The sequence below is a fragment of the Leishmania major genome, chromosome 29, assembly GCF_000002725.2.
Source record: "Leishmania major strain Friedlin complete genome, chromosome 29".
In the NCBI taxonomy this organism is placed as follows: domain Eukaryota; phylum Euglenozoa; class Kinetoplastea; order Trypanosomatida; family Trypanosomatidae; genus Leishmania; species Leishmania major.
Window position 1 is genome coordinate 741895 of NC_007270.2, and position 18932 is coordinate 760826.

Below are 18932 nucleotides of genomic sequence, written 5' to 3' on the forward strand. Positions count from 1 at the left end.
GTGGGCGCCGCGGTGTGCCCACTGCCGACGGCACACACACGAGAGAAAATGAAAGAGCCGGATTTGGGAGCGAAGGTCGAGTGAGGTGGAGGTGGGGGGCCTTTGCTCGAAGTCTCGAGTCATCTACGCCATCGCTGCAGCGGGAAGGGCGAGGGGGTGCAGTCAAACGCATGGAAGAGGTGAACGCGTTGTGCACGTACGCACGCGCACGTGTGTCCAGCGTATTGCTTTCTTTTTTTTTTTTGCGAATTGTCTGCCCCGTTGCTGCCGTTTCTCCTTTGCGTCGCTCATGCATCGAGTGTCGTTGTTTCTTCCCTTTTGATCAAAGCTATTGTGTGTGTGTGTGGGGGGGGGGCAGCAGCAGCGGTGGCGCGCGCACGCCTGCGTGTCTGCTACTGAAAAGAAGAAGCATCCGGATTCGTACACGGCGAAGGAGGGAGACGACGACGAGGGTACTCTTCACTGTTCCCTTTGCACGTGCCCCTCAGCGGATCACCCCCCCCCCGCCGCCCCTCTCGCTGCCACTACGCCGTCTCATCACCGCGGCCCTCTTCATCAGCCGCACTGCGCACAGTCATGGTAAAGAGCTGCGAGATGGCCCGCCGTTCCTCCGGCGAGAACGGGGTCGTTGTCTCAACGCGTGAACGCAGGTGCGCAGAAAGGCTTGACAACAGCGGCACAGAGCTACGGCGGTGCACGAGCAGCGGCACCGTTTCTTGAAACGCCGTCATCAGCACGGGCAAGTTTTCGCCAACCGCACGAAGTGCGCCGCCAGCAGCCACGTCATCGGGCTTAGGGTGTATGGAGCAGTGCGACTGCAGCGATGCAGACCTTGTCGGTGCCGCCGCTACCAACGTTGCGGCGAGCGGCGAGACGCACGTCCCGAAGACGCGCGCAAACTGGCCAACGTCCACGTCGTCGTCGAGGCCGTTCAACTTTTCATCCTCCTCCCCCTTGCTTCCCTCGTCGTCATTTGAAGCATCTGCGGCGTCGTCCGCGTCGTCATCGTTCGCCTGTGCCTCGTCCTCGGAGTCGCCTTCGGCGCGCGAGAGACGAAACAACGCAGACGCCTGTTCCTGCTCCAGTGTTGAAGCCACCAGCGGCTCGGTGGGGTACACAGCACAGCCGAAGGTAGCAAAGCATGTCGCCATCGCGGAGATGTCATTGGCCGATTCGAGCGCTTCGGCCTGTGTGAGGTCGCGATTGCTTACGCGCACGGCAGCGTAGTGGGCCGCATGTCTGTGCTGGAAGACGAGACGCTGCTCCTCCGCATCCGTCTCGTCCAAACACCAGCCGGCACCGTCGCCGCAAACCTCGTCAGCGCCGCCTCCCCTCTCCATGCGGGTAGCACGCACCCACACCGCGTGAAGGGCGGCCGACGTGGCAACTGCGCATTGCAGCAGTGGGCGCAAAATGCGACGCTCGGTCAGTGTGAGGACACCGGCTGCTGGTGAAGGGGATGGCTTACTCGCGTCTGCTTTGCCTAGACACGTGCCCCACGCCTCAGGCGGCGGCAGCCACGGCAGAGGCGGCGCCTTCCCCGCAGCTGCCGAGGAGGAGGCCTCCGCCCACAGGGCCTCCAGCCGCCGCACCACCTCCGACGCGTAGCGGAGCACCGTCTCGGGCAAAGGGGGAGCTGTCGCGTCCAGCGAAGTCAAGACCGCCTCTGTCACGTCCACGCTGACGTATGGCGCCAAGCGCGGGGCTGGCAGCGGCGGCGTCTTTGCGGTTGCGTCGTTGCCACCGGCAGCGGCAGACAGCCCCTGCTGCTCGTCATACCACTCCAATGTGTGCTCCGCACACGCCACAATCGCCGCTGCGCGCACTGCCCACGGGGCACATCCTAACAGCAGCCCCATAAGGATCAGGTGAGCCAGCTGCAGCGGCAGCTCACGGTCTCGCTCTGCCAACCTCGCCGTGTTTGCAGCCCCCTGCACTGCCGCCGTGTTCTTTCCGTCCCCCTCAGCGATCAACACGTCAGGGAGTGGAGGAAGACACCGGCACAGAAGCGCTAGTGCGCCGGCGAGCGGCGTGGGCACCACTGGAGAAGGAAGGCGCAAGCTTGTAGCGCGTGTCGGCAATGCCGACTTCGCGGACGGCGCGGCGCGGGCGAGACCGTAGCTCACAAAGGTGGACTCTAGCGTCGAGGGAAGGCATCCGCGCTGAGCTCGACCGCAGTCCGCCTCACCGTCCCTCGATGCAGTCCATCCTTGGGCACTGTTGTTGACGGCACCAACCCACTTCAGCAGCAGCTTTACAGGCCATGTTGTGTAAAACGAAGCGGTCGGTCGCTGATCATGCTGGGGGAGCGTCAACAGGACCGCCAGATGCCCTACCTGAAGCGGCTCGGCAGACCGCACGATGCGCTCACTGCTGTGAGAGTCGCACACCAGAGCATGCAATCGATGCACGACATCCTCGGCATCGGCCAGCACGCGAATAGACGGGATGTGCAGCTGTGGTTGCTGCGACAGAAAGCGGCAGAGTGTCTGCATCGTCGGCATGCGCTGGACATCGCTGAGCAGCTGCCGAAGCGCTTTGTGGACAGAATCAGCGGCGGTGGTGGCGGCGGGACCGGCAGTCTCACAGGCAGCATAATACAGCACTTTTTCAACGCCGTCACGGGACACGACAATGGACGCTACACCCTGATAGTCAGTAGGGGGGCAAGGCGTGCCGGGAGCGGACAGAGTCGGCGTCAGCTCTGGGTTCGTCACTCCATCTGAGTCGTGTGCGCACGCGACCACTTTGCCCCGCTCTTCTGTCGGCAACCCCACCTTTCGCAACATTATGCGAACATGCAGGGGCGGGTAGTGCATGGCGGCCCACAGCCGCAGCACCCACAGACAGCCGTGCGGCGTCATTTGATTCTTCACGCGATCGTGGATGCACAAGGTACGCTGCTGCCCGTCCCACCAGCTGCGGCGCGGCGTCGGCGCACTGACGCTGTTGCGATGCACGACAAGGAGGAGGAGCTGGATGCCCTGCCCAAAGGCGCGGTGGCGACTCTCCGCCGGAGAGGCATCGCTGACACCGCGCATCGTGTACGGTGTCCCGGCAAGCTCCTTGGAAGTAAAGAAGCGCCGTTCGTTTGAAGAGAGCGCCACAGACTTCGACGGCACGTCGTCTGTGGGGTCAGGCAGACCAGCGAGGCGGCACAAGTCTACTAGTTGGCGCCGCGCGAACTTGTCGCTCAGCGTGCTAGCGGCTATATCCGACGTCGCGTCCTCGGCAACGACGTTTGAGCGAGGCACCCTTGGACCTCCTACTGAGCTGACTGCCTCTGTCACCCGCGTCTCACGCCTGCGCGTCACGTACGACGCACAGTGATTCACAAAGGTGCCCCACAGGGGTAGGCTCTTGCGGTCTCTGAGAGAGGGCAGCTTTGGTATGTCTGGAGGCTTTTCTCTGGCAGCGGCGCATGTGGTGAGATAGTAGAGCCCTGGCGGAGACGGCGTGTCACTCTTTCCGCAGGCTTTGCCGGACAGGGGTGCATCGCGGCCCCTCACAGCCGCCGCCCGCGCGTACCTTCGCTGTCGGCCATACTCCGTGAATACGGGAAGGTGCAGGGCGTCCAAAATGAGCAAGGCGTGGCTGCAGCAGAGAAAAAGTGCATGGCGTTTCGTAGACGCACAGCCGACGGCGTACCGCTTACCGTATGACGCTGGCAACGGCATCTCCACAATGGCCCGATGTATCACCCCGAGTTCCGGATGCCGCACCACGTACTGGCGCACCATCCGATGAATGTCGGAACCGTTCTTCGAAAAGTACTCCGCCACCTGGCGAAGCGCACTTTGAGTAATGTCCGTGTGGTAGACAAATCGGAGACCGGCAATATCACACAGCGCTTCATCGTCCACAACAGCAGCGCTGGCAAGCGCCGTCGTTCCTGCATGTCGACTGCGCGTGGACGAGGCCGGCGACAGCACGCCAGTTGCATGTTCAGCGGGCTCGCTCGTCACGGCCTCGCATGCCGAGGCGCGTCGCTGTTCCTGCACGCGAGCCCACACTCCACTTTCGCGCGTAACCTTGCGCAGCGGCGGCGGCGTGCGACGGAGTGGCTCTGGAGGCAAGGCTGCACCGCGCACCAGTGGTGCCCAGCGCCCGAGCGCTCGCGCCGTGTCGGCGTGCTTTCGCTGCAGGAGCGAATGGTCGTAGAACGGCTGGCCTGCTGCATCAAGCAGGGCCTCCGCGTGCGCTGCGCACAGTAGAACTGCATCGTCGCGGGTGGGGCCCTCTCCTTGCGCTACGTACTCTGGCAGCTGCGATTGCCTCGGCTGCTGCGACTCGGACGACGGTGGGGCGCTTGACGACAGCGCGCTCGTCTGACTATTGGCGGCCGAAGGCGGCCACCGCTTTGCTTTGGGCTGGTGGCGCAGCGTGACGGGCAGCACCACCTTTGCTACATACAGCCCGCGCTCCTCTGCGCGTTCCTGCTTGCCGCACACGCGCACAACAGACAGCGCCATCTCGGGCGACTTGCCATGGCGCTCCAGGTAGTCACGTAAGCGAATCGTCGCCCTCACGTCAGGCTGGCGCACGGACGAGAGCGTGTGATTGTACATCCGGCTCATCGTGGCATCCTGATCGGGAGACACAATGATGCGGCCATCAGCGTCTGGCGATGTGTCCCAGTGCATGCGGGGCAGTCGCTCTTGACGTGCGCGTAGCTCCCGCAAAAGGTCATCGTCGCGGTTCAGCGTGTTCACGGCCGTTCCCGCTTCTTCCGACAGCAGCGGGACGCGGGCTGCAAAGCGGTCCCTCACCTTATCCGAATCCGTGTCCTTGGGCAAGTGATTACGATGTCTGAGGTTCAGCCCTGAGGCCGCAATACGGCCCACAAAGCCCTCCATGACCCTCACCGGTGCTGGGAGGGACTCTGGCGGGAGCTGCGACGGGTGCAGCAGGGGCTGTGTCGCGTCGTGGAGAGGGATCTGTGCCCGCATAGCGAATGACTCCAGCGCCTGCGCCACGGCAGCGTTGTCGCTCACCAAGCAGAGGCGATTCAGTGCCCCCAATGTGCGCAGCGCGTGCATGGCAGCAGCCAGCTCAGCAAGGTGATTCGTGTAAGACACACCAATCGCAACAAACGACTGCGTGTACGGAAGCGGCGAGCGGGCATCGACAGCCTGCGCCGCAGCCGGCCCTACTGCTGCTGCTGCCGTTGGGGCTGGTTGTTCGCTCCTCGGATCGGACAGCGGCACCGTGATGGTGGCCCGAAAGACACGTCGGTCACGCTGGCCCAGTTCTTCCACAAGCATGAGCTCCGTCAATGAAGAGTCGGTTGGGGAGGCGGCTGATGAACAGGTGGTGGTCTCGGCGTGCGCGGCGGGCCGCGAGACGAACTGCTTCACATAGCGCTCCAGCAGTAGCCGCGCTGGCTCAAAGTCGCGCAGCGACGGCTCGTCTATGAAATAGCGCACCGCCAACACGGCTTGCTGATGCTGTAGAAACATCGACTCCACATAGGACAGCGCGCTGCCGACCTGAACGTCTGCAAGCAGCCTCGGTGAAGGAGAGACGCCGGAGCTCCCTCCGTCTCCGCAAGCGTGGGCCGTCTTGTTTACCGCACCCATGTGGAGTAGGGCCCCGGCAACGGCGCTATCCGCCTCGGAGGCCACCACTGTTGCTGCTGCAACCCTTGACGGAGAAAGCTCCTCCACAAGTTCCATCGGTGGCGGGGAAGGAGCGGTATACCGGTATGCACAGTCTCCCGGTTGCGGGCACCAGCGACGCATCTTCGCGCACTCCGCGGCGTGGGCGGCCTGCTTTTCACAGTTTTCAGGGTAAAGGGCGAAGCCGACGGCGTCGATGATGAGCTCCGCATGCATGCAGGCAAGCAACACTGCCTCTTTGCGAGTAGGTGCCTTTCCCATGGCGATGCGCTTGCCGAAACGTGCAGGCAAGGGAAGCATGAGCTGAGCGAGGAAGAGGCCTCCCGGCGTGCTCGCGTGCTGGCGCACGTCCACACCTTCGCCGACGTCGTCGTCTTTGGTGGTACCGTGGCCGCCGCTCTTCAGCAACACGAGGCGCAGGTTTGCCCTGAATGAAGTTCGATGAACCCGAAAGAAGCGCTCGATGCGGCTATGGCTGCTTGAGTCGAAGTAGTGAGGAGATGCTAATGTGAGGGCGAGAGGGGTGAAGCCGCCGCGCTGCACCGGGGCGAACTGGACGCGGTCGATTCGTAGCTCCTTCTCCTGCCGCTGCTGAGCGGACAATCCCAAGAGCTGCAGCGGCGGCGGCGACGGTGTGTCAGGTGGCGGCACCACCTCCGCAGTCGTGATGGGCGCACCACTCGAAGACGCGGTGGCGGTGGTGGTGGCCGTGGGCATCGGGGCCCACCGACCTGCTGCCCTCGCTGCCTCTGCGTGCTTGCGCTGCTTTGACGAAAGTTGAAACAGCTGAAAGCCCAGTGCGTCGATGACACGCTCGGCATGCATGGCAGCCACTGCCTCGGCCTCCTTGGGCGTCGGTGCAAACCCCTCTCCGTAGCGCTCGCCGAACTCCACCGGCAGTGGCAGCCGCCAGCGAGCGTGGTGCTGCGTCACCTTGCCGCATCCCTGCACCTGCCGCACCTCCAAGCCCACAGTAGAAGATGTGGGAGCGGCGTCGCCGCCACCAGACGCCGATGGCTGCAACCAGCGCCGCACAAAATTGCCCACCTTCGCCTTGGCGTACGAATCGATGGCGTCAATCGTCTCCACCGATGCGGACGCTCTGCTACTGTCCGTTGGAGAGGCAAATGAAGAGCGACCGGAGGCCGCTGCAGCGTCGGCCGTGGATGCTGCCGCGGTGTTTCCACAGGCAGCCACCTCCGGCTCCGGCATCAACACCTCAACCTCAATACTGGACCAATCGTCGGTGCTGTCCTCGTCTCGCACAGCAGCCGCGGAGTCGGCATGTGGGGAGTGCTTCGATGAAAATGACGACTGAAAGCGACGCTGCACGCGCATGACCGTGTGTGCCACCGTTGGCAAACGCAGCACCGTTGCCGGAAGAGCTAAGGCACGAAGCTGCGAGGAGGGAGCGACAGACCTGTACGCCATGACACTGCCGTTTCGCAGCGGAGGTGTACGGCTTTCCGGCGGCGCTGACGCAGAGCCCCCGCGAGGTGCAGCACAGGGTGCGGTGACATGGGCTTGCTTTCCCCTCACCAATGCACACAAGCGAAGCGGCATAGCACTCAACAGGCAAACCAGCTGCCGCTCGCGAATCCGGCCGGTCGCGCCCGGGGGGAGGGGGGAGAATGCTGGCACAGAAGGCGCCCACTGTGAGACAAGCACACACTCAGAGAGCACAACGCTGAAAAAAAGGAAGGAGCAAGACGCATAGCAACGATAAAAATACCATAGCGCCTATCTGGAGGTGCCGGTAGGGTGCGTGGAGGGCGGGAGGTGATGACGGAGCGTGGAGGAGCGGCCACATGTGTGGGAGCAGGCAAAAGTGCAAGGGCGGGGGCGCAAGGAGGCGTAGCAGAAAGCGGATGGAAGAAATATAGGAATACAGAGTGGGAAACAGTGCCAAGCGCATGCGCATAAGCGATGGAGGCTGCGGGGCGACAAGCTGACCGACTCTTGACACACACACACACCGAGATAGAGACGACCTCCGCCCCTTCTGCCCCCGCCATCGGCGCCGCACATGTGAACGTCTCATCACAGGGCATGCTAATTCAACGCACGAGGAAGAAGTTTCATGATTCCTTTTGCTGTGCTCTTCCCTGTTATCCTGTCCTTTATATATATATGTATGTCTGAGAGAAAGTAGAGAGGCGAATGCGTAGGGGTGCTCTTATATCAGGTGTCCAAGTATATGTGTATGTGTGTGTGGGAGGGTGAATGGGGGCCTCCACTGTCCCAGCGCGACGTATACGTCTTACCGAGAAAGCTTGCTTTCCAGGCTCTCTCGCCACTACTTCACCTCTCCTGCCGGATGCTACCATCACCTTCCTGGGCTCAGCGGCGCCTTCAGCACAAGAGAGGGGAGGGGGTAGATACAAGTGGAGCAACAAGACACGCGTGCACTCTCCCTACAGCAAGTTGATCAGAAACAAGAGGAAGACTCCAAAGGGTGCGCCAGTGCAAGATCACAAGCAACAGGCTGAGAAACGTTGCGCCAGGAGAGGAAGAAGGAAGAGCAGCCAAAAGCAGTGGACGCCCGTAGCGCGAAGAGACACACCCACGCAAGTGCATACACTACGACCACCATCATCATCCACCAATGTGCGTTGCTTTCCTCGATCACGCTCGCCTTGCTTTTTGTCGTGGTTCGGTAGTTTGTTGCCCCTTGTGCTCGTGCTCAACACGTGAAGCAAGGGAAGGGAAGACGGGGACCATATGCGTCCGTATGGACGCTTACATACGGCAAGACAGAGGGACAGCATACACACACACACACACAGAGAGAGAAAGATGCAATGGCGGTGCATGCCTTCGTGTGCGTGAGAGAAAGACAGAGAGAGAGAGGGGGGGGAAGTTCTAGTGAGCCGTTACCGCTTGCACGTCGCCGTGCGGCTCGTCCCCGACGTCTGGCTCTGCTTCTCTATCCTGGTCCAGGGCCTCGGCATTTCCGTCGACCATGTCGCGGGAGTCGATGCTTTCCCAGTCGTCATCGGAGTCGCCGTCCGCGCTGCCGTTGCCGCCTGCGGCGGAGCCCGTGTAAGGGCCAACCATCTGGTGCACGTCGTACTGGCGCTCAAACGTCTCCTCCACCAGGGTGGGGTAGCTGTTCCAGAATAGCTGCGCAAAAGGTCCGATGTAGATGATGCCGACGATCGGCAGGACGAACACAAGGGCAATGGTGAGGGCTGTGCCGAAGATGACGGAGCGGGCGAACAATGTGGGGTTCCAGCAGAAGAAGCTCAAGGAGGCCGCCCCCACAAGAACCGGCAGCGCGTTCCTTGTGATGCACAAGAGGAGAGTGCCGCACAGCACGGGAACGATCCAAACCATGACGGACGCCACAACGAGGAAGAGAACAGCCACCACCACACGACGCAGCAGGAGGTAGGGCGGGATAGCGGCCTCCTCCACATACTCCTCGCGCCGATCGAACCCCAGGGGTTCGACCATCGGAGGCAGAACAAGTTCGTCCTCGCCCTCCTGCTCCACAAATCCCTCCACCGCGCGAAGCTGCTCTGGGTCAAACAGGTAGTCCTCCATGTGCACGACACTCTGACCAATCCAGCGAACCACCGGAAAGAGAATGCGTAGCTGCGCTCGCTGCAGGGGGTACACGGCGAAGCAGGAGAGGACCGTTGATATGGCTGCCACGTACTTGAGGACGTCGACGACGTAGTTCGCGAATGTGTTGCGCAGCAGCAGCAGTGACCACCACTCATACGCGAGGGCGCGCCAGCGGCCCATGCCCATGTAAGGGTACGACAAGTGCAGTGCGGCCATGTAGCACTTGATCGTGCTCACGGTGTGAGGCTCTTCCTGCACCGAGTCGTGCTCTGGGTACAACGACGGCGGCGTCGGCACCGCCTCGGGGTGCAGGACACTGGCAATGCGGCTCATGGCATCCTGGTACATGTTTCTCCACGCCTCGAGCACCATCTGATGCGCACGCGCGGTCGAGGTGCTCTGCTGCTCTGAAACCGTGAGCGGCGGCGCCACAATGGCCTCCAAATCTGCGACCGGCGGCTGCCGCTGCGGCGTCCCTAGCCACTCTGCTGAGGCGGACAAGACCATCATCGTGTTGCAGACGCCATCCTCGGATGTTGCTGCGCGCAGCCACTCTATCGGCTCCTGAACGCGCTCCAGTGTGTGGCGAAACCCCTCCGACGCCGCTGCGACCCTCGTGGCGGAGTGGGGGTCGATGAGGTGAAAAAGAAACACTGAGCGATCTGACATGTTGCCCCAGACCTGCTCCCACAGCTCTCGCGCGGCGGGTGCCATGGAAGTGGAGCTCGCGGCAGTCAGCTCGAGGGAGTCGATGTTGTCGAGAGGGATCGAATCAAGCATTGGCCCCAGTTGCTCCCGTACTCGGGCTGCGTACATGGCACCAAAGGGGAGCAGCACCCGCTCCGCCAGAACGCGCAGCACCTCGGTGCGGCGCCACTCGTCAAGGCTGGCGTCCACGCTGATGTCGTACCCGGTCGTCACCCCCAGTGAGAGAGACATTTTCAGCGGAAGCCCCGTCTGCGCAACTGTGCCATCACCCCACAACAAGTCACGGCACCCGAGCATTCCCCAAAACGGCACCCGCACAAAGATAAGCAGCACCAGCAGCTCCACCACCGCCACGCGGAGAAAGCCGCGAACGATGCGGGGAGGGTCGGAGTCGAATACCTGAGTCACGACACAGCGCCAGTACCCGAGGACGGAGTCCCAGCGGGCATCGAAGCTGCGCACGAAGAACAGATCGACGCCGTTGGCAAACAAGGGGCCCACAACCGTCAACTCCATCGCGGTGAGCAGCATCACCAGCACCGCGCCCACCACCCAGTAGAGCGTCACTTTGAGCACGGTGAGTCCGTGAAAAAAGGCCAGAAAGCCGCGATCAAAGCCGCTATCCACGTACGGGGCGACGGCGTAGTGCAGCATCATCCCTCCCAGCTCGGGCAACGCACCGTAAAAGAAAAAAGCATCCACGAGGTACACCCCAAAGAGTGTCTTCACCGCCTCCTGCGACAGCAGCGGCACGCGCTCCGCCACCTCGTATAAGCGCCGCTTCTGTGCCGTGAGGACGTTTCGCGTGTGGCGGTAGCGCCAACTCACGATGAAGCCTGCAAAGGCAAGCGCTACAACAGACCTTCCCCAGATCGTGCGCAGCAGCAGCGTCAGTGCAAGACCGTAGCAGAGCTGCCGCATTGACGAGGGGAGGAGCCGCTTCATGCCGCCGCCACCTGCGCCCGACTTCACCCAGTCGATCGTGTCGAAGACCCCGTCGACGAAGGAAAGCCGGTAGGGCGTGTCGCTGCCGCTGTCTGAGTCACCATTATCGCTGTCGCTGTCACTGCTCGAGCGCTGCTCGCCTGCCAACGCCCTCGCCTCTGCTCGCGCCCCAGGTTGACGCGCGTCACGCGCATCCTCGCGCGGCAGAAGCTCCTGCTCCACCGCCGGCAGAGGTCCCCATTCCGGTCTCCACCCCTCGACAATAAAACCCTCTGGCAACGCTTCCTCATGATGCGGCAGCTGCGCCTGTGGAGAATCATTGTTTACCCTCTGCTCCGTGGCCTCCGCCCGCTCCTCAACTCCCTCTGCCGCGCCGTTGTCCTCGTGAAAGTCGAGGGGGCCTACCGGAGGCATCGCTGCCGCTCGTGCCAACCCTCCTTCCTCAGCTTGCCGCGCCGTCTCGCGGGCGAGTCGCTCCCGGGCAGCGCGGAAGTAGTGGTTCCACTTCTCCCACCCCACAGCCACCGCGTTCATCACGGTGCACAGGACGAGGCCAAAGAGAATTGCGTCGGCCCACGCCAAGAAGGACTCCGTCAAGGTGTATGTGCCGTCCTCATTCTCCAGCACCTCCTGGCTGCCGGGGACGCCGGCTGAGGCGGTGTAGCTAAAGTTGCGCTCCGGTGATGCTGCAAAGGTCGACATGGTGGTCGACATGGGCCACCACAGCAACGGCCAGCGATGAAAACTGTAGACGAGTCCGAGCAGGAGCGGGAGAACGACAAAACGCAGAAGGACGCAGCAGAGCGTCTCGGCGGATTCGAGGAGGAGCGGCTTAATCAAAAACTTCAACAGGAACACGCGGCGCTCGTGCGGCCTCAGTGGAAGGTTCGCACCGGAGGGGTATTCGGAGTGCACCAGCTGGTAGGACGCCCCGCAGCTGCGGCAAGCGCGGTTGCGCTGCTGAATGACCCAGCGATCGATGCACTTTTGATGCACATATCCGACAGAGCCGCGGCAGCGGCAGCGGTGGGTGACAATAGGGTTCAAAGGGGTGCTGGTGGGGTCGAAGCAGATCCAGCACTCAATAACGGACCCCGATGTGGAGTTGCGGCTCGACCCAAGGAAGGACGAGGCAGCAGCTGCAGAGGTTTGCGGAAGCGCGCCTGACAGATCATTCTCAACCCGCTCACTCCTTTGGGCATCCTCATCTTTTGTGGCCGTCGAGGTGGAGGAGACGGTGGTGAGAGACTCCCCAGTTACCTCCCGCCGAGTTTTCCTCGCCGTTCGACGAGGGAACTCTTGCATCTCGGCGAAGTGCGTGCCTTATTATTTGTGCGCCTGTGTGACTGCGCGAAGAGCTTTAGCGGGTAAACCACAAGAGCGCGGCGGAGGTGTGTATGGGTGAAGGGTAGGCAGCCAAATGTGAAGATGCCAAGAAAATTGAGGGACAGCACAACAAAACGCTTTACAAGAATTAGGGGACAAGAAGATATCTGCGAGTACACACACACACACACACACACACACACAAAGGAATCTCTTCGCGAAGCAGCGGCAGCAGCAGTCCACAATCGGTACGTAGGAGCAAAAAATTTTCGTCATAAAAGCCCGCAGTCCCACAAATGCGTGCACCGGACACACGCACACTCAGTGAACCTGATCAGCGTTCGATGTGCAATGTCGAGCGACAAACAAAAGCAGGAGACCGGTAAATGGGCGTGGTTGTAGAAGGGCAGAAGGGGGGGGGAGGGGGAGGGGGAGGGGGTACCCGAGGATGTGAAGAAAGGCGCCAGAGCAAGCGTTTCGGCCGCCACACCGGAAAAAAAAAAACAAACAAAAAGAGAGAGAGAGAAGGGGAGCAGGAGACGCTGCAACGCGGCGCTCTTTGCAAAACGAACACAAGCCGCGCAAGCAAACGACGAACGAAAAACAAACAAGCGGAAAAGAATGCACGGCCGCCTCCACGGTCAGCTGAGCTCGTCTGAAGGTGGGCGTGTTCGCTTGTATATATATATGTGTGTGTGTGTGTGTGTGTGTGTGTGTCTCTGTCTGTGTACGTATGGCCAAGTGTGCGTGCAAGGTCTCTTTCGTCACAACGCGCCTGAGTGCCGCCGCGCGTGGATGCACGGTAAACAGAGATGGGAAAAAAAGAGAGAACTAGGGACTGTAAGACTCGGTGTAGACTTCCCGTTTTACGTGCGTGTGAGTCGGTGAGCGGGGAGGGGAGGGTAGGGTAGATTGATAGGAGGGGCGGGGGCGAGCAGTGCGCACACACGCACACGTATCAAAGATGACTTGATCACGTGGACGCCGCAGAAACGCAATCGGAAGCGAAGCAAAGAGACCTACCGAGCACCGGATGTCTCCCGCGAAGGAGAAGAAGGAGGAGAGAGAGAGAGAGACGTGCAAGGGGGGAAGAAGAACCACCACAGAAAAAAATCAGGGAGATGCGGAGGAGGATGAGCTACAAGAAAGTCCCCCTCCTGTAGACAAACAAAAGTGAGCGGGATCAAGGTGCGTCCACAGATGCGTACGTGCCTCTCCCCTTTGGGCGCCCCCTTCGTTCGTTCCTTTCTGGTGGTCTCTCTCTCTCTCGTCGCCCTTGCTTTGAAACACGTGTCCCTGAATGTGCTTTAAAACGACTGAAGTTGCTTAGTCACGTGTGAACACGGCGACGGTTTTCGAATGGCTGCGGCCGCGTGCCAAATGGAGCACATGTGTGCCCAAGTAAAGCATGGAACGTCCGCAGGTTGAAGAGGTCGAGATGGAGGAGGAGAGGAGAACACGAGGATTGCTGGTCTGTGTGTTGAGCACAGGAGGAAAAGGAAGCCGGAAGGGAGGAAGAATTCGACATGCCGACACAAAGAAGACGGTACCTCAGAGGTGCGTCGGTGCCCATACACGCGCACATTTGCGGAGCAGGAAAGGAGGGGGGAAGTAGTAGGCGAAGCACTTGGCGAATCACGGCACAAAGTCATGAGCTGATCTACGTGACAGAACATACGCCACCCACGTATGCGCAACTTCTCCTCGGCAGCCAGTCCAAACACGGGGACTCGGCGGAGATGACGAGCCTCGTCGGGTACGTCTCTCATATGACCCGCTCCATCTTTTTTTTTGATCTGTGTGCTGCTCAGCTCGGGGAAGAGAAGGGGGAAAGCGAGAGAGATTCCGCAACACAAGTGCACACAAGCATCACAGGCAGGCAGAGCCCAACAGAAGACGAAGGCTCATAAACGCCCACGCCGACAGTCAGAACCAGAGAGAGAGAGAGAGAACAGCAGGGAAGCTGGAGAGAGAGTGGCGGAGCAAGAAAACGAGTGGCGTGAAACACGGGTACCGCACACGTAACTATTCACCTAACGGCCGACACATGAGGTAAAAGAGGCGGTGAACAGGGGGAAGGGGGCGAGGATCAGAGAGCGGGAGACGATGTTCACTACTTGCACGATGCACAAAGAGAGCAGCAAAACAGGAATAAAACACATTCCTGCAAAGGAGGGGAGGAAACCGTTTTTTTTCGTCAACGTGTCTACTCGCCGCTGTACAACATGAGTTACCACTCTCCACTCCAGCCCCCGCCAGGCATGCCACAGGCCCCATTGCGTGGTGCGAAGCAGCGTGAGACACGCGCTAGAGCAGTGCGCCGACCCATTTATCTCAGCACGGCCTCTTCCTCAAAACTTTGCCCACCACCCGCCGCGCAGGTCGCCTCAGGGCCGCTACCCCGTCATGCCGGTAGCCACCTGGTGCATTCCCCTCGCGGTGGCACTTAGGCTCACCCACCGGTAGGCAGCGAGGGCCCGGGTGTGGGATGCGTTCTAGTCACGCTGACCCTGTGTCCAGCATATGGGTAGTGCGCACTTGCTCAGTGTTGCAGGTCAATCCAAGGCAGCCCGTCCAGGGAATGACCGCCAACACCAGTGGCCATACATTTCTCGAACCTCCCCAGGTCGTAGGTGCTTGGTCCTGTCACCACTAGAATTCATTCGACATTAGCAGGGATAGGGGTGGGAGGGGAGGGGGCTTGCTTAGCTTCCCCACAGACAGAGGAGGTGTACAGGACCCTGCGATACCACGCACTGAGGTGACCTCCGGTCATCAGGGCGACTCGTGTTGCACATGTTAGAAAGAGTCACCCCCACAGAAGATAGCGCACTCAGGAGAGACGTATGTGCCAGGACATAGAGGCACGGATATTATGTGCTCGCCATGCCTAGCACCGTGCCTCTCCCTTGCAGCCCCCATTTCCATACCCAGTCGCACAACCGTATGCATACACCCCCTGGATTCGCCTCTACAAAACGACGTGGTCTTCGCCTTCCGCATGCCACCAGGGGGAGGGGGAGGGGGAGGGGGGGGGGGCACGAGATGAGCTGCGCATATGTGCAGGTCACAGAGAGTGGGTGTTGGAGAGGACATGAACACGCAGAACAAGGAGAGAGAGAGAGAGCGACACAAAGCCAGGAGATGCCTCGAGGCCTCTCACCTCCCACCGCCTCTCTGATTGGCGCCTCTATAGGCGTCTCATCACTCGCCTCAGTAGGCTTCAAGAATCTAGAAGTGCAACAACAACAAAAAAAAGGAAAGCAAGTATTCCCAGACACCAGAGAAGCGTGCGCAGCACAACCGGGGCCACTATTATCATCGGCATGAACCTCTGCCACTCAGAGGGCAACGGCAGCAAGAGAGAGAGAAGCATGAAAAATATAAGTTGAGAGCTGGAGAAGCAGATCCTGCCAACCAAAACAGAGAACGGCCATGAAAACAACAGAAGGGAGAACAAAAAAGATGCCGGCGACACACAAGCCAGATGGCCCTGCCCGTGGGCACGCTCGTAGTCGACAAGAAAAGGGTGATGTCAACGGACGACGGTGCTCGCTCACCAAAAGAAAAGACGGAAGAGCGAGCAGACCTGTCACTGCCTACGAGGATGTCGCACGTCCCTCGACGACAAGGCTTCCTGCGACGTGCCTGTGGTGCACGCGAACACACGCTTACGCTCCCGGCACACACGCAGCCGTGACCAGACGCGCTGGTGGCACTTGAACGCTACAGTCCGTTGGGGACCTCCCTCTCCTCGCGCTGCAGCAACGCTGAAGAAGCGGACGCAGGGGGCACGGAGGCGCTGCCGTGATGCGTGGTGTCTAGGACAGTCTGGGTGACGCCGTTGACGCTCGGTGCCGTGGCGGCGGCCGGAGGGCAGAGAGGTTGCACAACTGCTGAGCGCGACGCGGCAGGCGACACAATGGAGCACGCTGACTGCCCCTCGGTAAGAGGCTCCATCAGCACAGGGCTGGAATTCGGCTTTTCGATCTCACAACCCTTGGTGCCGATGCATTCTGCCATCGCCGCAGTGGCTCTCGGCTCGCTGTCATCCTCGACATCCCCGACCCCGGCGAAACCGGTGATCGCCCTCTCTTTGGCGGCCAGGTACTCGGTGTAGTTCTCCAGGTCGAGGCACATAGGCAGCGCATTGAAAACCTCCTTTGCAAAGCGGCCGTCGCTCACGTAAAGGATGCGATCGGCGTAGCACTCGATGTCAGGATTATGTGTGACCATGATGCACGTCGTTTTGGTGCGGCGGTTGATGCGCATGAGGAGATCCATCACCTCGATCGTGTTTGCCGTGTCCAGGTCGCCTGTCGGCTCGTCAAGCAGTAGGATAGATGGATTGTTCGCCAAGCTTCGCGCAATCGTCACACGCTGCTGCTCGCCACCACTGAGCTCGGAGGGGAGGTGGTTGATGCGGTTGCGCAATCCGACTAGCGTGAGCAGCTGGCGAGACCGCAGTCGCATTGCCTTCGTTGACATCGTGCCCAGTAGCGTCATAGGCAGCTCCACGTTCTCAGCGGCGGTCATGGTGGCGATCAAGTTGAACGTCTGGAACACGAAGCCGATATTTTTCAGGCGGATGTCTGCCAAAACGCTCTCCTTGGTGTCCTTGTCGATGATCCTCCCGTTTAGTTCGATGTTACCCTCGGTGCAGGAGTCGATGCTGCCAATTATGTTTAGCAGCGTTGTCTTGCCACCACCGCTGGGTCCACGGATCATGACGAACTCTCCGCGTCGCACCGGCGCAAACGGCGGAGGTAGGTTGCTGCGTTGCAGGCAGTTTGTGGTGGAGGCTCCCTGTTTCGTCGTTGCCGCGTTCGAGTGCTTTGACTCCGCCAGCGTAATATCCTTGAGCGCCACAACACGCTCATCGGAGCCGGCGATAGGGTAGCTCTTCCCCACGTGGCACAAACGCAGCACCACCGGCTCGGACTGCAGCACGGACTGCCGCGACAGCTCCGACAGGGACATATCAGTGAGAAGGCTGTCGCGGCTCTTCGGCACCTCCTCCGCCGTCACGGGGCTGATGTTATCAGGAATGCTGAATATCCCTGAAGACGGAGACAACTTCCCCACCGTCGCAGGCGTCCTTGCCGTCGTCGTCAAGGACATACGTCCCTACGTGTCTGTGTGTGTGTGTGTGTATGGTGTTCGGTGCTGTGGAGAGAGGGGGGAGAGGTGAGAGAATGGGTGGGGTGGGGGTAAGGCAAGAAGCCAAGCGGTAAAACAAGAAAGACGGCCTCGTAGCCAGCGGGGAGTGAAGATGGAGCGGGTGATCGGCACCAGCAAAGGACTCGAAGGAAGGCAGCAAAACCACGACGAGGGGACGGATGAGGGGGGGAGCAACAAAATAAAAGCAAAGAAGCAATACAAAAACTGGGTGGGGGAGCGATCAATCAAACACACGAGAAACGCGTACACCCACGACTGCGTGCCCGACGACTTTAAGCGGCGAGACGAGGAATGAAAAACGCCAAAGCAAAGCAAGAGCAGCAGCAGCACGTAAGCTTGATCCGTGTATGTGTGAGCTTATATATATATATATGTATATCGGTGTGTGTGTGTGTACGTGTGGTTGAGGGGTACGGTATCTACGCACAACAAACACAAGAGTTATCAAGCGAAACACTCGAAGCGGTTACGCTATGCGCGAGGGGGGGGGGAAGAGAGCGAACGTGCAGGTGCGGGCTGTTCACACGGTGTGGGGCTGAGAGGAGAGTGAGTGGGTGTTCAGAGAAAGTGAATGCGAGGGAGAAAGCAAGAGAGAGAGAGCCGTGAGAGTTATGAGCCTGTGAAGCAACCACTCACTACGAGATGAGTGGGGGTGGGGGTGAGGTGCTCGTCCCGGAAAGAGAGACGGAGAGGCAAGACTTGCGGAGAGTAGAGGGGTGCGAGGGAAGCGTCGCGGCTCCTCTCCTTTCTCTTCACTTTCCCCCAACGCGGCGCACAGTGCTGCGCATGTATCCTTCAACATAGAAAAAGTGCATGCGCGGACGTCCTATGGGCAAGCAGCTACTTCCCGAGACACATGCTACAGAACGACGAAGGCGAGCGTCACGCTGCGCCCTTGGAGCCGAGGTGCAGGCTTGTATATCGTGCGCCCTCCCGTCGCCATTTTTTTTTCGTGGTTCACGCTCTCCTCCTCGCCCCCGTTGTGCCACTGCTGCGGATCTTTTTGCTGATGCAACACCGCCCTCGGCAACCTGCAAAGACAAAAGCCGACGCATGCACAGACACAGGGAGAGAGATGATGATGATGATGAGCCGTCATCCATGTGCCCGTTACATCTGCCATCGTACGCAGAGAGTGAACACGAGGACACCGGCTGCGCCCGCCCACGCCGTCACCTCTTCGCTGATCTTCCTTTCGCAGCCTCTGGTGAAGGTGTCGCAAAAGGCAGTAGCCGCAGCGAAGACTATCGCAGAAACCGCAACACCACCACGGACGATTAGCGAGAGAACGGTCACCTGCACGTCTGGTAAGACAGCGCGGCTACACACCGTGCCGTAGCACATCTACAGCGCCTTTCGTGAACTGCTTCTCTCGCGTCAGGTCGTAATCGCACACACACACACTGTTGGAGGCATCCGGCAACATCAGCATAAATAGCCATCGCACTGCCAAGAGACACGGCACAAACGGAGTAGAGCGAGGCACACGCGGCACGCGATACCAACTAATCCGATCGGTGCTCCTCAAAGCGGCTCGATTCGCCTAAAAGCACCGTGCGTCGCGATGTACAGTTCACGCCGCAT

General features: G+C 60.4%; 3 protein-coding genes across 3 annotated transcripts; all 3 read right to left on the minus strand.

Annotated features, from left to right (window-relative positions):
- Window positions 1–524: 524 nt before the first annotated feature.
- On the minus strand, window positions 525–6956 carry LMJF_29_1620 (conserved hypothetical protein; the record flags this gene model as incomplete). The annotated part of the gene is made up of 1 exon (XM_003722197.1): window positions 525–6956. One exon carries the CDS (start codon window positions 6954–6956, stop codon window positions 525–527), a length of 6432 nt encoding a protein of 2143 aa, XP_003722245.1.
- A 1524-nt stretch (window positions 6957–8480) lies between these two features.
- LMJF_29_1630 (putative Zn-finger domain protein) lies at window positions 8481–12146 on the minus strand (the record flags this gene model as incomplete). Its single annotated transcript, XM_003722198.1, has 1 exon — window positions 8481–12146. One exon carries the CDS (start codon window positions 12144–12146, stop codon window positions 8481–8483), a length of 3666 nt encoding a protein of 1221 aa, XP_003722246.1.
- A 3747-nt stretch (window positions 12147–15893) lies between these two features.
- On the minus strand, window positions 15894–17288 carry ABCH2 (putative ABC transporter domain protein; the record flags this gene model as incomplete). The annotated part of the gene is made up of 1 exon (XM_003722199.1): window positions 15894–17288. One exon carries the CDS (start codon window positions 17286–17288, stop codon window positions 15894–15896), a length of 1395 nt encoding a protein of 464 aa, XP_003722247.1.
- Between the last annotated feature and the right edge of the window lie 1644 nt (window positions 17289–18932).